This window comes from Corvus moneduloides, chromosome 7, assembly GCF_009650955.1.
Source record: "Corvus moneduloides isolate bCorMon1 chromosome 7, bCorMon1.pri, whole genome shotgun sequence".
Classification (NCBI taxonomy): domain Eukaryota; kingdom Metazoa; phylum Chordata; class Aves; order Passeriformes; family Corvidae; genus Corvus; species Corvus moneduloides.
Genome location: NC_045482.1, coordinates 1,605,563 through 1,622,167, shown reverse-complemented (window position 1 = coordinate 1,622,167; position 16,605 = coordinate 1,605,563). Strand labels below are relative to the sequence as shown.

At 55.6% G+C, this 16,605-nt stretch overlaps 2 protein-coding genes across 2 annotated transcripts in view; both read left to right on the top strand.

Moving 5' to 3' along the window:
- Window positions 1-16,605, top strand: part of LOC116446882 — a 781,927-nt gene that overhangs the window by 314,063 nt on the left and 451,259 nt on the right. The window lies entirely within an intron of this gene.
- Window positions 6,618-8,844, top strand: GBX2 (gastrulation brain homeobox 2). Its single transcript, XM_032115332.1, has 2 exons — window positions 6,618-7,175; window positions 7,521-8,844. Exons 1-2 carry the CDS (start codon window positions 6,665-6,667, stop codon window positions 8,042-8,044), a joined length of 1,035 nt encoding a protein of 344 aa, XP_031971223.1. The 5' UTR covers window positions 6,618-6,664; the 3' UTR covers window positions 8,045-8,844.

The window sequence follows — 16,605 nt, the reverse complement described above, 5'->3', positions numbered from 1 at the left end:
TCCTTTCATCTTTTGTGTGGCCTGCGGAGCGGCGAGAATGTCGCGTTTCACCTGTGGATCCACAGAGAGCGAGTCGCACCGGCTGACCGCATCCTCATCCCAAAATCCCAAATCCCCGGGGGTGGAGGCGGGGAATGCACATCAGAGGGGGCAGAATAAGTGGGTCTGGGGGGTGACAGAGGGGACAAGGGGTGTCCGTGGGAGGGGGACACGCGTGGGGTGGCGGTGGGGATGGGGGGGTGCGCGGCGCCCCGCGGCCGGCAGGGGGCGCGCTGCGCTCGGCCGTCGGGGGCAGCCGGGACCCCACTGGGGAGCCCCAAAAACACCCGAAAAACGGGATTTCAAGGCAAAAACGTTCCCGAAAAATCCGACTCCGAGCCGTTTCGGCGGGGGTGGGGTGGGGGAGTTGTTCCCCCCTCGGTTTGCGCCGTTCTGCCGGCGGCGGGGGGAGCGCGGCGGCGGGATGATGCTCCGGGCGGGATGGTGGTGATGGTGCTGATGATGATGATGATGATGCTCCGGGCGGGATGATGATGATGATGATGATGATGATGATGCTTCGAGTGGGATGATGCTCCGGGCTGGGGTTGATAAGTTTGGCGGGCGGTTAAAGATGTGTTTGGCTATATATATTTAAATGTATATCTATATATACACCCCAAATATAGATTTTTTTCCCCTTCCTGGCGGCGCCTTGTTTTGATGCAGATGTTCTGGGGAAAGGCTCGTTTTTATTATTTTTTTGTTGTTGTTGTTATTATTATTATTTTCCAGCAGCTAAAGACGGGAGGTCACATTAACTTCTAATACGGAGACACATAAAAATGCGATTATGCCTGCTAAACAGAACACAGTAGGCTGCTAGTTAAGACAATGAGATTTCCAGGAAGCGATGCATAAATTCTTCAAAAAATGACACATTTTTCACGTTTCATTCCAATTAAATTACTGAGGCAGCTAACACAGCGCTGCGCCCGTCATACATTTGGGGGAAATGAAGGCTCTCTGTGTTTTTTCTCTTTTTTCGCCCTCTTTTTCTTTTTTTTTTTTTAAGTAGATCTGGATGTGCGTGTTTTATGAAAGACGTTTAATATTAAGCTGCTATTAAGGAAAAAAATGTCAGAGACCTTCTCTCTCCTCGAGGATTTTTTTTTTTTTTCTCTGTGTGTGTGTGTGGTTAGGCTGCTCCTGCTCGTTTTCCCACCCTGCGGTATTAAACCACCGATGGTCCAGCTGCAAAACAATTTCCAAATAATGGGAATTCCCCGCCCTGCTGCACACACCTCTCTGATTGCAAGGAGCTGGGGACAATTAAGGAGTGATGCGCACCCCTCCCACAGCAAAAATAAAAAGGTTTTGCCGTCCCGTCTGGTGTTTTTTCCTTAGCCGGGGACCCTCTGGAGAAGGATCGAGCCCCACCCCCAGGGATGGGGATGGGGGGGGTGGCGATCCCAGTGGGAAGCCGGGTTTGCCTCTCACAATCTGAACAGGGGCTCGTCAGGGTGATAATCAAACCCCGAAGTGGCCCCGGTAATGAAAGAGCGTTTGATTTTTATTATTTATTTATTTATTTAATCTTTTCCCCCCTTTTTTATTTTTTTTATTTTAAAGCGCGGGCTGCGCTGGGTGATCCGCAAAGCGATACGAATCAGAAATGAGATTTTTTTTTTTTTTTTTTTTTTTTTTTGAAGTCCTAATGAACCTGATTGCAGGAACATTTATAATCCCCCATGGCTTTAAATGAAATCAGATATAATCAGGAGCTATGGGGAAAGGGAGTGTTTACAGGCAGAGATTGGGAAGTGCTGCTGTATTAGTAAAGATGCTGCTCCTTCTATTGATGTCTGAAATGATGGATAATGTGAGAATGGCAAATATACTATTTGTCTAATGGCTCTGCAATTAAATTCCCCTGTAAATGACCCATGCCTCATTTCATCCTAATCTATGGAATTTTGATTGAATTCGTCAGCTCTAATTGAAAAATACTGCACTTTAATGTCTGCAGTGCAGTTTCAGGACCGCGCTGGTTTTAATGAGACGGTGCCCCTCTGACCTGGGAATATTTTAGACTTTTAGTCGGGATTTTTTTTTTTTTAATTTTTTTTTTTTTTAACCGGCGGATTTCTCCACTCGGTTCCACGAAAAGCCGGGGATGAGAGAGTGTGTGGGGTTTGCCCCCCACTAAACTCTCCGTAGCGACGTGTTTGATTAAGGTCTCCTGTAAGGCTCTTAAAATACTCGGACTCCGGTGGTTTAAATATGTGCCCATTTAAAATCATTTCTAAAATAGCCCATTTCCCCTTCTCCGAACGAATTTCGGGATAAGAGCCGGGATTCTGGAAGCCAAATTTCTTTCTCTTTTTTTTTTTTTTTTGTTTGTTTGTTTTTGTTTGTTTGGTTTTTTAACCTGCACGGTGTTATTTTTACCATTTTAGCCTCTTTTTTTCCTTTACCCGAAAATCCCAAGCGCCTTCAAGTTTGTTAGAAAAGGGGGAGAAGGAGGGGGGGGAAAGGAGGGGAAAGGGGGAAGAAAGGAGAGGGGACGGCGAGGGGGGGAAAAAACCAGAAAAAAAATAAGAAGTTGGGAGTTATAATAAGGAGTGGAAGTTGGGGGGATCCCCTCGGGAGGGCAGCCTGAGCCGCGGGGGGGGCTGGAAGGGGTTCAGACGGGAACACGCGAAGGAGTTAATGGGATTAGGCGGCGAATGAGGGGTTTGGGGGATGTTTTTTTGGTTTGCTTTGCTCTTTTTTCCCCCCTGTGAAGGGAGGGGGGAGGAGGGAGGGAGTTCCCCGCGGGCACGCGTGGCGCGGGGGGCGCATCCCTCCGTGCACAGCCAGCGGGCAAATCCTGCCCTCTCAGCTCCCAAAACGCTGCAATAAACCCAGAGCCACGCACGGAACTGCCTCCCCCTTCCCCGCGGGTTGGAGGAGTGGGAGCCGCGGCTGCATCCCTGATTTTGGCTCGCACTTGATGCCTGCATCGTTAAGAAGTCACTGATTTTTGGGGGGTAGTTCTGCTCAGGGCCTCTTCTCTTGCTCACCTGCCTTTCCTAGAGGAAAAAAAAAAGACTTTAAAAGCACAGTAGGGTGACGTTTCCCACGCAATTAAAATGTCCCCGGCGAATGCAAGAATTAGCTCGAGAGAGCCTCTGCGAGCCCGACTTTTGCTTTGGATAAAGGCACGGGATTTATGAGCTGCTGGAAAACAGAGCTGTCCCCTCTCTGTGGTGCCCACTGGGAGGATGGGCACCAATCCCGTGTGTCCCATGGAAATCCAGCCTGGAGGTGCCCAAAGGGCTGGGAGCAGCCGGCAGCTCCCAGGCCCGGCTGGAGGGATGCTCTGCCCTGTGGATTCCCACCTGGAAGGGCTCGAGCACATCCCAGCCTTCCTTCCCGGCTCCCTTCTTTCACTTTCTCGCTCCAAAAAGCTGCGTCCGCTCCCTGCCTGGATTTGGGGGATTGTTGAGCCCACACTCCGTACCCTGGAGGGAGTCACACCCACCCCACAAAACCTGCCCGCTTTAAAGATGCCTCCACATCCCTGCTGCTCCTCCCCTCGCAAGGTTTTTGGAGACAAAACCTGGCAGAAAGCCACCTGCTCCTCACCAATCCCCACTCCGGGTGACACGGGAGCAGCGTCTTGGTGCCACATTTCAAGCCGGCGCCACGTGGGACCAGGTCTGTACCCGCACCACGGCCCAGCCAGGGGGGGAAAGGTGCTCCCCTAACCAAGCCTGACCCTTTGGAGCATGGATTTCCACGACATCTTTCGGTTTAGCCCCCCTGGGAACGGCTCTTGCGGTGTCCCAGCGCATGTGGGGGTCCCTCCGTGGGGCTCCCCTCACGCCTGCTCCACTTCCCAGGCACAATCACGCTCCGCTTGCTGCTGCCACAATCAGGGGATTGCCTGATTTTTTTTTCTTTTTTTTTTTTTTTGTCTCCGGGAGAAAAAAATCAGCTAATTATGTGCCGAACAAAAAGCCCATTCTTGCCCGAAATAATACTCCCGTCCTGCAAAGGCACTTGTTTGTGGGCAAATTTTGAAGGGGGCTGACAATAAAAACAGCTGCAGGAGCTGGGTGTTGGTACACATTTCCATGCCCCGCCGGATTACCGTGCCTAATTATCTCTGCCCTTCCCGCAATCCAGCGGGGTTTTCCTGAAAAAGAGAGGGAATTTTTCCCCCCTCTTCGCTCACTTTGCTGTTTAAACGAAAGCTTTGCCCTGCTCCGCGAGGATTCCCAGCCCGCTCCACTTGCTTTGGGAAGGACGCTGGAGCGTTTTGGGGTTTAGCTCGGCTCCGTCCGCGATGCGTGGAAGGAGAGGGAGGCAGGAGAGGGCTGCAATCGCCGGGTGAAACACGGGAACGGGGAAAAAATGGGAGAGGAACAGCGGCCACGAAGCATCCACGGGGAAAATCCCACCCTCTCCGGCGCTGGGAAAAATCCCGAGCGCCGCACTGCTGCACATATGGTGGCCTCCGCAAGACGGAGCCAGGACATATGGAAATGAGCTGGATAAGTAAACTTTTCCCAGTCCCTTGAAGTCGGAGATGGGCCCCAAAAGTGTTTGTGCACACACATCACACAACCCCCCCCTCCCCATCCCCAGCGGCAGCTGCTCCCATGGCCGTGCCCACCCTGTCCCACACCTCCGGGAAAAGCTGTTCCTCCGGCAGAAAGGCAGCACCGGGGAAGAGGGAAATCCCAAAATCCGTGCTGTGGGCGACCAGCAGGGCTCGGCACCCCAAAAGCTGCATCCAGCCAGGGATGGGAAGCCAGATGCGGGACTGGGCAGCAAAAACTGAGCCGAGGCCCAAAAGTAATAAACCTCCCCCCTAATTGTTTCTGCCGAGAAAAGAACGTTTTCAGATGGTGGCTGAGGGATAAACTGACCCAGATATCCGGGCACGGGGCGGGGGGCAGCTCCCAGCCCTGTGCTTCGGGAAGACAACAAGATTTGGGGGCGGGAGTTAGCAGAGAAAGGGTATTTTTCTTGGGGGGGGGGGGGGAGGGGAGGGGGCACTGCAGATGCCACACGCTGAGGGCTGGGACCCAAATCCCACAGGGCTCATTTTGGGGCGGCAAAAGCTTTGAGAGGGAGCTCCTTTGGGATGTGCAGCTTTGGGATGTGTTTTAGGGGGTCTGGAGGGCGCCTGGCTGAGAGGGGTAGGGTTTGGGGGACAGAGCATGGTTGTCCCCACCCTTGGCACCTAGCAGCCCAGCTGCCACCGGGGTGGCACCTTCCTGCCGGGATGTGCAGGCCCCCGGCACGACATCTGCCATCCTCTCCTGGAAAACACGGGCATCAATTAGCGGCGGGTCATTAAGAGCTTCCCAAGCCGACAGGCCAGGCAGGAGCGGGATCTCCTGCTGATCCTTAGGTTTTGGGGGACCCTCCCCCTAGCCAAAAGCCACTTTGAGCCAGGGTTTGTCGGCAGAACCCCCCCAAAGCCAAGCCCAGGGGCACAGCCAGCACCATTGTCCCGGGAAGACTTCAACTTCCCAAAGGCAGGAGGGATCCCACCCCCAGCCAACTCCCCTCCTTTTTCTTTTTTTCCCCCCCCTCCCTCTTTTTTTTTTTTTTTTTTTGCATTTAATTTTATTTTCCAAACCACTTGATCTTTGCTTGGGAACCTCCATTAATTGCCTGGGTTTGCCTCTTCGCCTGGTCCCTTTATCATTATTTATGGCCTTTGAAATTGTGTAAAGTTCCCTTGACGTTCAATTTACAAGTTTGGGGGCTTTTTTTTTTTCTCTTTTCCCCCCCTTTTTTTTTTTTTTTTTTTGTTCCAGCTTTTGTCCTCGCCAAAGACATCGTGTTGGAAAAGGCTTTGAGCCGGCCAACATGAGAAGCTCGCCGGAGAAAAGGGAGCAGCCCTCCATCGCTTTTAATTCCGCCGTGTTGCTGAATGGCTCTTTTACATAATTGCAGAAGCAATTTCAAAGCCAAGCCAGGGGCTGACTTTACCCAGAACCACATGGAGCCTATTTGGGGGCTTTTCAGAAAAAAAAAAAAAAAAAAAAGGAAAAAGAAAAAAAAAAAGAAAAAAAAAGAAAAAAAAAGGGGGGGGAAGAGGGGAGAGAGAGAGAATTTTAAAAAATTAAAAAAAAAAAAGGTTGGGGAAAAAATACAAGCAGGGGTGTTTGAGTGGCGTGGAGGCAGCGCATCGGTGTGTCTGGGGCGATGTCACCGCCCTGGGGACCGCGGAGGTGCCCGCGGGCCCATCACGCGTGGGCCGCCCCGTCCGGGGCGCCGTGAGCGGGGCGGGGGCGCGGGGCGGGGCCTCGGCGCCAAGCCCCGCCCCCTCTCCCTCTCAGCCAATGGGCGGCCGCGGCGGCGGCCACGTGGGGCGGGCCGGGTTCCCAGGCGGCCAAAATGTGAATGGGCGCGGGGGAGCGCGGGCGGGCAGAGCGGCGGCGGCGGCTCCGCGGGGGCGCAGGGCGCGGGCGGGGCGGCCCCGATGTGCGGGCGGCCGCCGAGCTGTCGGGCCGCGGCCCCGCTCCGCCCCGGCTCTGCCCCGCGCGTGGGCGCTGCGCCGCGCTGAGGGCAGCGAGGACGCCGCCGCCGCCGCCGCCGAGCAGCATCAGGAGGAGGAGGAGGAGGAGGAGGAGGAGGAGGAGGAAGGTGGTCGCTCGCTCGCTCCCGCCGCCGCTCCGGCATGAGCGCGGCTTTCCAGCCCTCGCTGATGATGATGCAGCGCCCGCTGGGAAGCAGCACGGCCTTCAGCATCGACTCGCTGATCGGCAGCCCCCCGCCGCCCGCCCCCGGGCCCTTCGTGTACACCGGGTACCCCATGTTCATGCCGTACCGGCCCGTGGTGCTGCCGCCGCCGCCGCCGCCGCCGCCGGCGCTGCCGCAGGGCGCGCTGCAGCCCGCGCTGCCCCCCGCGCACCCGCACCACCACCAGCTGCCCAGCCTGCCCTCCGGCTTCTGCTCCAGCCTGGCCCAGGGCATGGCTCTCACCTCCACGCTCATGGCCACGCTGCCCGGCACCTTCCCCGCCTCTCCGCAGCACCAGGAGGCCGCCAGGAAGTTCGCGCCCCCGGGGAACTTCGAGAAAGCCGAGGGGATACCCCCGGACGGCGGCGGCGACGATGGCAAAGCCTTCCTGGGCAAGGACGGAGCCCTCCTGCCTTTCCCCGCCGCCGACGCCGTCCAGGCTTCCCTCGGTGAGTGAGCGCTGGGGCCGCCGGGGGGGGACCGGGGGCCGCTGCCCGCTCCGCGCATTGCCCCGGTTGCGAGGGATGCTCGGGGGGACGGGGGGGAACCCCCGGGAGGAGACGGGGCCGGCCCCGGGGGGCCGCCGGGCCGAGGAGAAGGGAGGGTTGAGCTCCCGCCGCCGCTCGGAAAACTATCGATAAAATCAATCCGACCGAAAGGTGCGCCGGCAAAAAACGGGGTGGGGGGAAAGAATCCCCAAGCCATCAATTTTGGGGTGATGGAGCTGCAGGGCGGGGGGCGCCGCGGCACGGAGGGTGCGGGGTGCTAACGAGAGGCCTCTGCTTCGTTCCCAGCCGGGGCTCTCCGGGGCCAGGGCAAGGAGGACGCCAAAGCAGAAGAGGACGCAAAAGGCAAGGAGGAAAGTTTCTCCATGGACAGCGATCTAGATTATAGTTCGGACGACAACATCCCCGGCCAGGCGGCTCACAAGGAAGAGGACTCTGGCAACGCGCTCGAGGAAAACCCCCAAAACCCCCCCAATTCCACCAACACCACATCCACGGGCAAAAACCGGCGGAGGCGAACAGCCTTCACCAGCGAGCAGCTGCTGGAGCTGGAGAAGGAGTTTCACTGCAAAAAGTACCTGTCCCTGACAGAGAGGTCCCAGATCGCCCACGCCCTCAAACTCAGCGAGGTGCAGGTGAAAATCTGGTTCCAGAACAGACGGGCGAAATGGAAACGGGTCAAGGCGGGCAACGCCAACTCCAAGACAGGGGAACCTTCCCGAAACCCTAAGATCGTGGTCCCCATCCCGGTGCACGTCAGCAGGTTTGCGATCAGGAGTCAGCACCAGCAGCTGGAGCAAGCCCGACCCTGATCCCTCCTACCCTCAGATCCACAGGTTTTTAAGGGAAAAGTTTCCAACCCGGGGTTTCAAAGCAACCCGCCTGAATAAAAACAAAGCCGAGAGAAGAAAAAAAAAAAAAAACCAACCCAAAAAAACCACACCACCAAACCAACAACAACAACAAAAAACCCACCAGAAAAAAACCCTAAAAAAACACAAAAAAACCCCCAAACCAAACCCTGCGCGAGCGCGTGGCAAATCGAACTTTAAAGCAAAACTTTCCACTCACCGAGAGCCTGCGAGGGGAAGAGGCTTGGGAACTGTTTGGGTTCGGAGCAGGGAATATCACACGCTGGAAGAGACACACAAACACACACACACACACACAGAGATATTTATTACGCGGCTGCCCCGCTTTGGACACCCTTGTGCTGCCTTGGCTGCGATGGGCACGGCGGATGCGGAGCGGTGCCGGCGCTGGATCCCCCTCACCGGAGCATCCCCAGCGAAACCCGCGGCGCCTTTAGCCATCTTTGGGGTTTTCTTTCTTATTCGGGGGCGAAAGGTAAAAAAAAAAACAAACAAAAACAAAAAGACAAGCGAACAAACAAACAAAAAAACCTGAAAGAAAACTCAGAGTTTCATTTCATGCCTTTTTTATTGTTTGGTTTTATTGCCGATGGCTGAGTGGCAGGCACTGGGGGATGAGTTTTTAAATCTTTTTTTTTTTTTTTTTTTGCCTGGCTTTCTGTCGATTTGGTTTGCCTATTCTTACCAAGCCATGTTTAAAGGAGAGAAAGAGAGGGAGGGAGGGGGGAAAGGCAAAAAAAGAAAAAAAAAAAAAGCAGCACGATCCTCACTATTGTGTTTAATTTATTTCAATGTAGCTTATTTCCTTATAAGTTATGAAATTTAAAAGCAAACTAAGTCTTGTGAATAAAAACCGACAAAGAAACAAAAAAGACTTACAAAAAAAAAGACTAAAAAAAAAGCCCTGCAGCCCCCGGCTGTTCTGTCCAGGATTTGGCGTGGAGCTGATTTTCTTCTCCCCTCCTGCGCTGCCGGAGCAGAGCGATGCTGCTCTCGCCTGTAATTTTTTTTTTTTCTTTTTTTTTTTTCTTTTTTCTTTTTGCGAAGCCACATTTATTGCCGGGGAGCGGGTTGGGAGGGGGAGCCGGGTGGAAAACTTTCTTCTTTTTTTCCCTTTTTTTTTTTTTTGAAGGATGAGAAAGCTGGGGAAAAGCTGTTTGTGTGACTAAACGGGGATGGCCGCGGGGGTGGGGGGCAGGAGCACCCCCGCATCCTCCCCCAGCAGCCGGCGGGTCCCCGGCTCCCCATTTAGGGGGTCCAGCCGCTGCCTCCCAGCCCCGTGTTTCGCGGGGGGGGGGGGAGGGGGCCGCCTCTCCCACCCCCCAGCCCCGTGTTTGGGGGTCCGGTCGCTCCCCCCCAGCCCCGCGCCCGTTTTCGTTGCGCCGGGACCGGATCGGAGGGGTGGGAGGGGTCGGGGCTGAAGGGTCCCGCGTCCCCCCCCCTTCCCTTCCCGCATCCTTTTCATCCCTTTTTTTTTTTTTCCCCTCTCCCCATTATCCGCATCCCAGCTCCATCCGTGCCGGTGCCACCGTGACATTGGCGACGGCGGCGGCGATTTGGAATTTAAAATGCAATTTTCCCGAGGAAAACGGAGTGCGGTGCGGGGGGGTGGGGGAGTTACTAAAATTAAACCGGGGGGATCATTCGGTCCCGGGCCAGGCTCCCAGGCTTGGCCGGGTCACATCCCTTGCTGCCCTCGCGCTTCGTCATTTATTTATTATAATGATAGTAATTAATATTGTTAGTATTATTTTGCTGGGGTCGGAGGGGGTTGGCGGCGGCTCCGGGGGTGCATCGGGGGTGGGGGGGTTCCCCGTCCCCATCAGCCGCTCCCCAAAAATGCACGCCCCCGGTCAGCATCGCCGCCGGCCCCACGGGCAGCCGCGGACACGCGGGGATCAGCGGGAAAACACGCGCAATTCCAGCTTTTTCCGCAGCCGCCGCCACTGCCCGCTCCTTTAAAAAAGCGGATTATTCGTCATCGTCCTAATAACAATAATAATAATAATAATAATTTTTGGTTTCGTTCGTGCGCGGGGAGAGGCCGGGAGCCGCGGGACACGCGTGGGACAAACGCAGCCGTGCCACCCCCTGGCCTCGGCTGCCCCGGCGCTCGCTGCTCCTCTTCGGAGCGCTTCTGAAAAAAAACCCAAAAAATGATCTCTGGAACTGCTTGAATTTATTTCGGGTGGCTTCTGGTGCGCGGAGGATGCTGCCCGGCCAGCACAGCGCCCTGCAGCCGGCTCGGTCGAGCGGCAGCGCGGCTGTGCCCCCCCCCCAAAACGGGGTGCAGCCCCCCGCTGGCCGTGCCCCCTCCCGGGGGGGGGGTGAGTGCTGTATTTTAGGGAGGAGCAGCTGCTCCTCAGCCCCGTCCCCCCCGGGGCATCCCTCCCTCTCCAAGCCCCAGGCAGTGGGAAGTTATTTACTCGGCGGGTTGGGGTCCCCCGTTGCCCCCCCTTTATCCCAGGAGTGGGGAGCGGGGCTGGAGGGGGAAGCCCCGGGCCGGGGGCCGGAGGAGAAGGAGATAAACAAGCGAGGGGGTTGATAGCTGTCATCATCACCATCATCATGGCTTTCATTTGGCTGCCTAATGAGTCAGATCACAGGCAGAGAGAAAAATTGTCAATCGCCCAGGCTCTAATGAATTTTTTTGCAAATTGTAATCAAGCCAGGCCGTCTCAGCTCGCTGATTAATGAGACCCAGGAGGCCCGGCCAGCACCTCAGCTTTTTATTCCATCCCGTCCTCCCTGCACTAAATTAACAGCAACTTGTCTGAGCTTCAAATTAACTCCCAATGATTAATTCTGATGGGGGGGTCTGAAGAATAGCTCGTCCTAATAGGCACTGGCCTCTGATGCTGTTTGAAATTAATACACTTCCCCTTTGGCTGCCGGCTTTAATCCAAGGTTGGGTTTTGACATCACTATATTTGTTGTTACAATAAATTCCTCTTACATCTGCAGATCAAATAATTGCGGTGCTCGGGGAGCGCGGCAGCTCCGCACACCCAAAGTCGGAGGGGAAGCAGAGCCGCCCGCTCCTCTGCTCCTCACCTCCAGCCAGCCTCAGCAAAACCCCCGCTTTAGATTTATCTACAAATTCATATTTTGAAGGCGCTGCCGGCTCGGCAGCACCGGGATGCGGCGGCCGGAGGAGGCGACCCCTGAGCGGCGGGGCCGGGATGGCGCTGCCTCGCTCCTAAATAAGACATCACCGCTTTTAAATCCTCCCCCCTCCGTCACCCTCTCGCCGCAGTGACCCGGCAAACTCACCGCATGCCAGGGCTGCCGCAGAGACCCGGCAAACTCAGCGCAGCTCGGCCCGGGGGGGCGGCCCTGGGAGCGCGGCGCTCCCTCGGAGAGGGCAGCGCTGCCTCCCGCCCTGGTTCTGTTTGTATTGACTTAATTGGTTTAATTATTTCAGCTGGGACCGGCCGGGCTGGGGCTTTGTGCCTCTTTACCTGCTCCTGCTGCCCCCGGGGACGCGGCTGCCCCGGCGACAAGGACACTTTTGTGCCCGGCCGGGGGTGCTGGACCCCCCCCGCAGGTGGGGTCATCCCCGGCGAGCATCCCCCGAAGCGGGGCTGACCCCAATACCTGGAGAGAGGGGCGAGGGGGTCTGCACTCCCTTGGGGATACCCTGCCAAAGGACTGAGCATCCTCCCCGTTCCCCCACGGGTGGAAGTTGCCCTTTGGAAGAGGCCCGCACCCCTCAGGACTCGCTGTCCCACAGGATTGTGTCGCGCTTCCACGGGGCCGTATCCATCTCCGTCGGCGCTGGGGAGAGCGATGGGGCCGGGAAGCGGCCGCCGATGCAAATCCCCGCCGTCACCGTCATAAAGCACCCGGCACCCTGACACACAAAAGCAACACCATATGTACCAAGACAACCTGTATGAATTATAAATTGCATCGTAAAAATTGATTGCCTATCCCAACCCTTCGGAAACGCGGGCGGTGCGGAGGGGGCAGGAACACCCCCCCGGCACCGGGAGGGGACGCTGTGCCCGGCCACCCCGTGTCCCCCGAGGGTGCCGGGTCCCTTCCGTCCCCTCCCGCCGCCGCGGGATGCTCGCCCGCCCCTTGCTTGCTCTTTTCTCCCTCCCGCTACGCCTGGACCATAGAGAGCCTTAATCTATTTATTTCAAGCCACTTCATCCTCTCTGCCGCTTTTGTCCCGGCCCCAGCCTCTGGCTTTGTGGCAGGACCGCTGAGGTTTTAAAAGCCCCTTCCCCTATAGTTTGAGGTCTCCTTGGCTGCCTGAATGACAATGGCTGAAACAGGATTACACTGACCTGATCCTATTAAACTCGCCAATCGATCTGTGCCGCCCTCCCTCCGGCTCCGCAAACTTACTCGCCCAACTTTCCCCGGGGCTCAGCCTGGGAAGAGGGAGAAGCCAAAGGCCGCCTTTCCGAGCAGGCCCGATGGAGGAAGGAAGGAAGGATGGAGGGATGGAGGCTACTTTTGGTTTGTTGGTTTGTTGCCTTTTTTTTTTTTTTTTTTTTAATGCAGCCACGTGGATTTTAAACCTCTGCTTCATCTCCCAGCATCTCCAAATTAAAAGGCGGCGTGACTGCCAGCTCTGGCAGGAGATGGAGTCGAACCCATAAAAATCAGACGGAAAGGGGGTAGTTTAGCAAAAAAGCAAAATGGAATGCCCACAGAATTCTGTAGAATTCGCACAGATTTTAGCTACGAGCAAAACCCTCCGCTGTGGGCAGCCCTGCCGGCCGCGGGGCGCCTCGGGCCGCCTTTTACAGCCAACCCAACGTGAGGGAAAACCCTGGGAATCAACACCCTGCACCCCTCCGTGCCACAGGGAGAGCCCCGAGCCTGCGGGGTGCGCCCGGAGCCGGGACAGCGCCCTGAGCATCTCCCCGAGGCCGCTCTGCGCCCGGAGCGCCCCCGGCACGGCCAGCAGCGAGTCCCTCGCCCCTTTTCTCTGCGACAGGAGCGGAGCGAGAGGAGCGCGGCCGCAGCTCCAGGTTTTCCTGCTCAGCGGGCGCTGGGAGCGGCGGCGATGCTGCCGGGGACGCGGAGGCTCCGCGCCAGCATCTGCGGGGGAACGGGGGCCTGGAATTAATCCGCATCCGTCCTCCCCCGGGAAAATAATTACGAGGCAGGGGAATGGTCTGAAAATGGCAGTAAAATATGGGGTGTTTACGCTGACCTGCCAGGATGACTGAATTAGCGGCGAGGGGCCGGAATGAGTGGCAAAGGGCCCATCGCCGACTCCGGAGGAGCGCTTTTAATGCTCAGATCCTATTAATTAACGGAGCAAAAGACAAACCGGGGACTCCCGTTTATAATTTTCCGGGAGAGTGTTACCAGCAGCGAGGAGCTGACTCTGTGGTGCCAAGTGCCTGGAGCTCCCAATCTTCTCCAAAAGGTGCCAAAATGGCCTCCCCAAAAGGGCCATTAGCAGTGATTTCATTTTTTTTTTTTTAAGTTAGCATGTCTTGATACTGTCCGAAGTGATAAAAACTGCAAGTTCCTGGGTATAAACAGAAATCTTTGCTGTTTTCCTCCCTGTTGTGATCCTCTTCAAGATGTCTGTTTTTGCTGCGAAAGCATCCAGACTCGGAGAGATTGTGGGAAAACGTGGGTTTGGCCCCAAAACCCCTTTGAGAAGTATCTGCCTCCCTTGCTGGCATTCCCAGAACAGCCAAAAGAAGCCATGGGCATGGTTATACAAATGAAGGAATTGCTCTTTTTATTTTTTTGCTGGCAGCTTTGACTCAAAGCAGTCCAGTCGGCTTCTTTGGGCACCAGCAACATCTCTTGACCCCAAATCCTCCTGCACACATCCCTGAGGCATCCTCGGGGCGTGCCCCATCACCCCAATTGTGGCAGCTGGGGGTAATACACCTTATCAGATACACAATTCCCCCGCAATTCCTAGATGAAAACCACCAGGTCACGCTCCTGCTTGAATTCCATGCCCTGCACCAGACTTGGAAGGCACCTCGGAGTTTTTAAGGAGCTTGGTTTCCCTCCATGCTGCTTGAAAAAAAAAAAAAATTATTATTTTTGGTCTTAGTGCTTTTCACCCAAAACACCAAAAGGATTTGGGTTGAAATTCTCTCTCCCCACCTCAAACTCCAAGCCATCCCCTCAGATTGCAGCAACACACCCCAAATAATTTAATCTCTGCCCAGCGCCAATGGCAAGGACCAGGGCAGAGCTCCCCAGCCCAACCAGCGCCGGCAGCTTCCTGTCCCCATTTCCGCTCTGCACGGAGGGGATGGATGACAGCAGAGACCTTCTGCTAACCTGCAGCTGTGCCACCGAGCCCCGAACATTCACAAATAATCTCCCCATCGCTCAGAAGCCATTTGGGCTTTCCTGAGCCTCGTCATGGCCGTGGGCTCACAGGATCTGTCAGAAACATTGTCCCCCTGAATCAGGCTCGTGGTCATTTTTAAGACACACATCTGTGTTTTTTTTCTTAACCAGATGCTGGGCTCCGAAGCCCATGGCTGCTATTTCTTCCCCCTCCCCAATTATTTTCCTATTTCCCCGTTTCCAGAGCAGCAATAAGTCCCCGCGAAAGGAGGGTAATGGGAAGGCTCTCTCCGAGAGAAATTGTTAATTTGGGATTTATAAAGGACTTTCCTTAATGAATAATAGTTGAGATCGATCTGTCTTCCTGCCTCGTTCTGCAAAGTAACATTTGTAAAGTAAGGTGATCCCAATTACTCCCTCTAATAACCCTCTCCAGAAGAGATTTCAGAGCCGCAGCCATGAATCCTCTGCTCCCCTGGTGCCAGGAGCATCCCCTGCTTCCAGGGCTTTCTGGATCCATCCAGCTCACAATCCCCCACCTCCCTGCCTGCTGTGGATCAGCTCCATCACCAGCAGGCCCTGCAGGATCATGGAATCACAGGAGGGGTTGGGCTGGGAGGGACCTCGGAGCTCATCTCATTCCACCTCCTGTGCCATGGGCAGGTACCACCTTCCACTAGCCCAGGTTGCTCCAGGCCCCGTCCAGCCTGGCCTTGGACACTTCCAGGGAACCAGGGGCGTTAACAACTTGGCATCCCAGTGGATAGAGAAGGGTGGGGAAGTGCCACGCTGGCGTTGTCACCCCTTGTCACCAGGGTGCCAGGTCCAGAGAGGTCACAGCGCCCGGTGCTCCAACCCCCGCCCACCTCCTGGCTTGTCAGAGAGAGGGGTGACTGGGAAACCACTCAATTATTGCCCAGAAGTGCCTTCACAGGAGAAAACACCGCCACTGAAGGGCCCTTGAATCAACAGGAGGGTGGCAGCTCGGGCATCGATCCGGCAGCTCGAGCCAGGCAGGCTCTAAGGAGAAGCAAGGCCTTTTTTCCTTACTTTTTTTTTTTTTTTTTTGCTTAAAATATGGATCCATTACAGATCAGAACCAACTAACGAGGTGTGGGGGTGTCTCCTTCTTCTCCAGGTCTTCAGCTGGAGACTGGATTGCTTCAGGGAATTGATGCTTTAGCCAAGAGTGGGTTTTTGCCTGCTCCAGCTGTTTTCCTCCCTTTTCATCCTGCCTCCCTTCCCTTTGCTTCCTCTCCACAGCAGGGAACGAAGGTGTGGAAATCCCATTCCCTTCCCTCCTTTCCTTGTTGTCATCCCACATCTCTGTCCCAACAGCCAGAGGTTGGTGGGACATCTGGAGGGCCAGGAGCCAAGGATGGGAATTTTCCCCCATGCTTTAATTCCTGCTTCCCTGGCTCCCCAAACACTTGGGAGAGAGACCCTCTCTGGCACATCACCTGTGCTGCCCCTTCTCCTTTGCCTCCACTCAAACAACATCCTGCATCAGCTCAGAGATGCCCCAGCATCCAGGGAACACTAATGCCACCTTTCCAGTAACTCCAGGGGAAAAGAAAAATCCAGGAAAATTCACCTTAATTTTTTTCTTTTTTCTTTTTTTAAAAAGCAAAATAAATTTCTCTTTCAAATCCCTTCCGCGCTGCTGGAGGGAACTAAGAAGCACAAGTTGTAAGAGCCTCGCTCTGGGTCACCTTCAGAAGAGGTGACCCACGCACGACACTGCCTTTGGATGCCTCGTCCCTGCTCCAAGGACTATTTTGGGTGTTTGAGCTCTGCTCCGCTGCCCGAGTGCAAAGAACTCGCTCCTTTCCTCTGGCTGCCCGCAAACACCGTCCCCCTGGTGAGCCAGAGCTGCTCTGAGCCGGCCACGGCGCTCAGACCTTCCCTCAGCTCGCAGGGAGGGGATGCAGCATCCCAGCTCTGGATGCCGGCTCCGGAGAGCGCTGGAGAGGATGAAATCCCGAATTATTTGTTCACCTGGCACAAAGCTCGGCGCTGCCAGCATTAACTGGCCGGGCCGATTAGTGGCAGCCATCAGCCAATAAATAAATTGGAACCATCTCCAGACCTGATTAGCTTGCTAATTAAGCTCAGTTACGGGGAAATCTGCAGTCAATCAGCCCGGCCATTACCAGTTGGATCTGCAGAGCAGGAGCTGGGAATGCTGCACCTCTGCTGGGAAGGAGGAGGAG

Bases quoted from the DNA above. Each gene is read 5' to 3' on its own strand.
- GBX2 (XM_032115332.1), top strand. From the start codon at position 6,665: ATGAGCGCGGCTTTCCAGCCCTCGCTGATGATGATGCAGCGCCCGCTG. The intron at 7,176-7,520 runs GTGAGTGAGCGC...CTTCGTTCCCAG, and splicing joins CGCCGTCCAGGCTTCCCTCG to CCGGGGCTCTCCGGGGCCAG.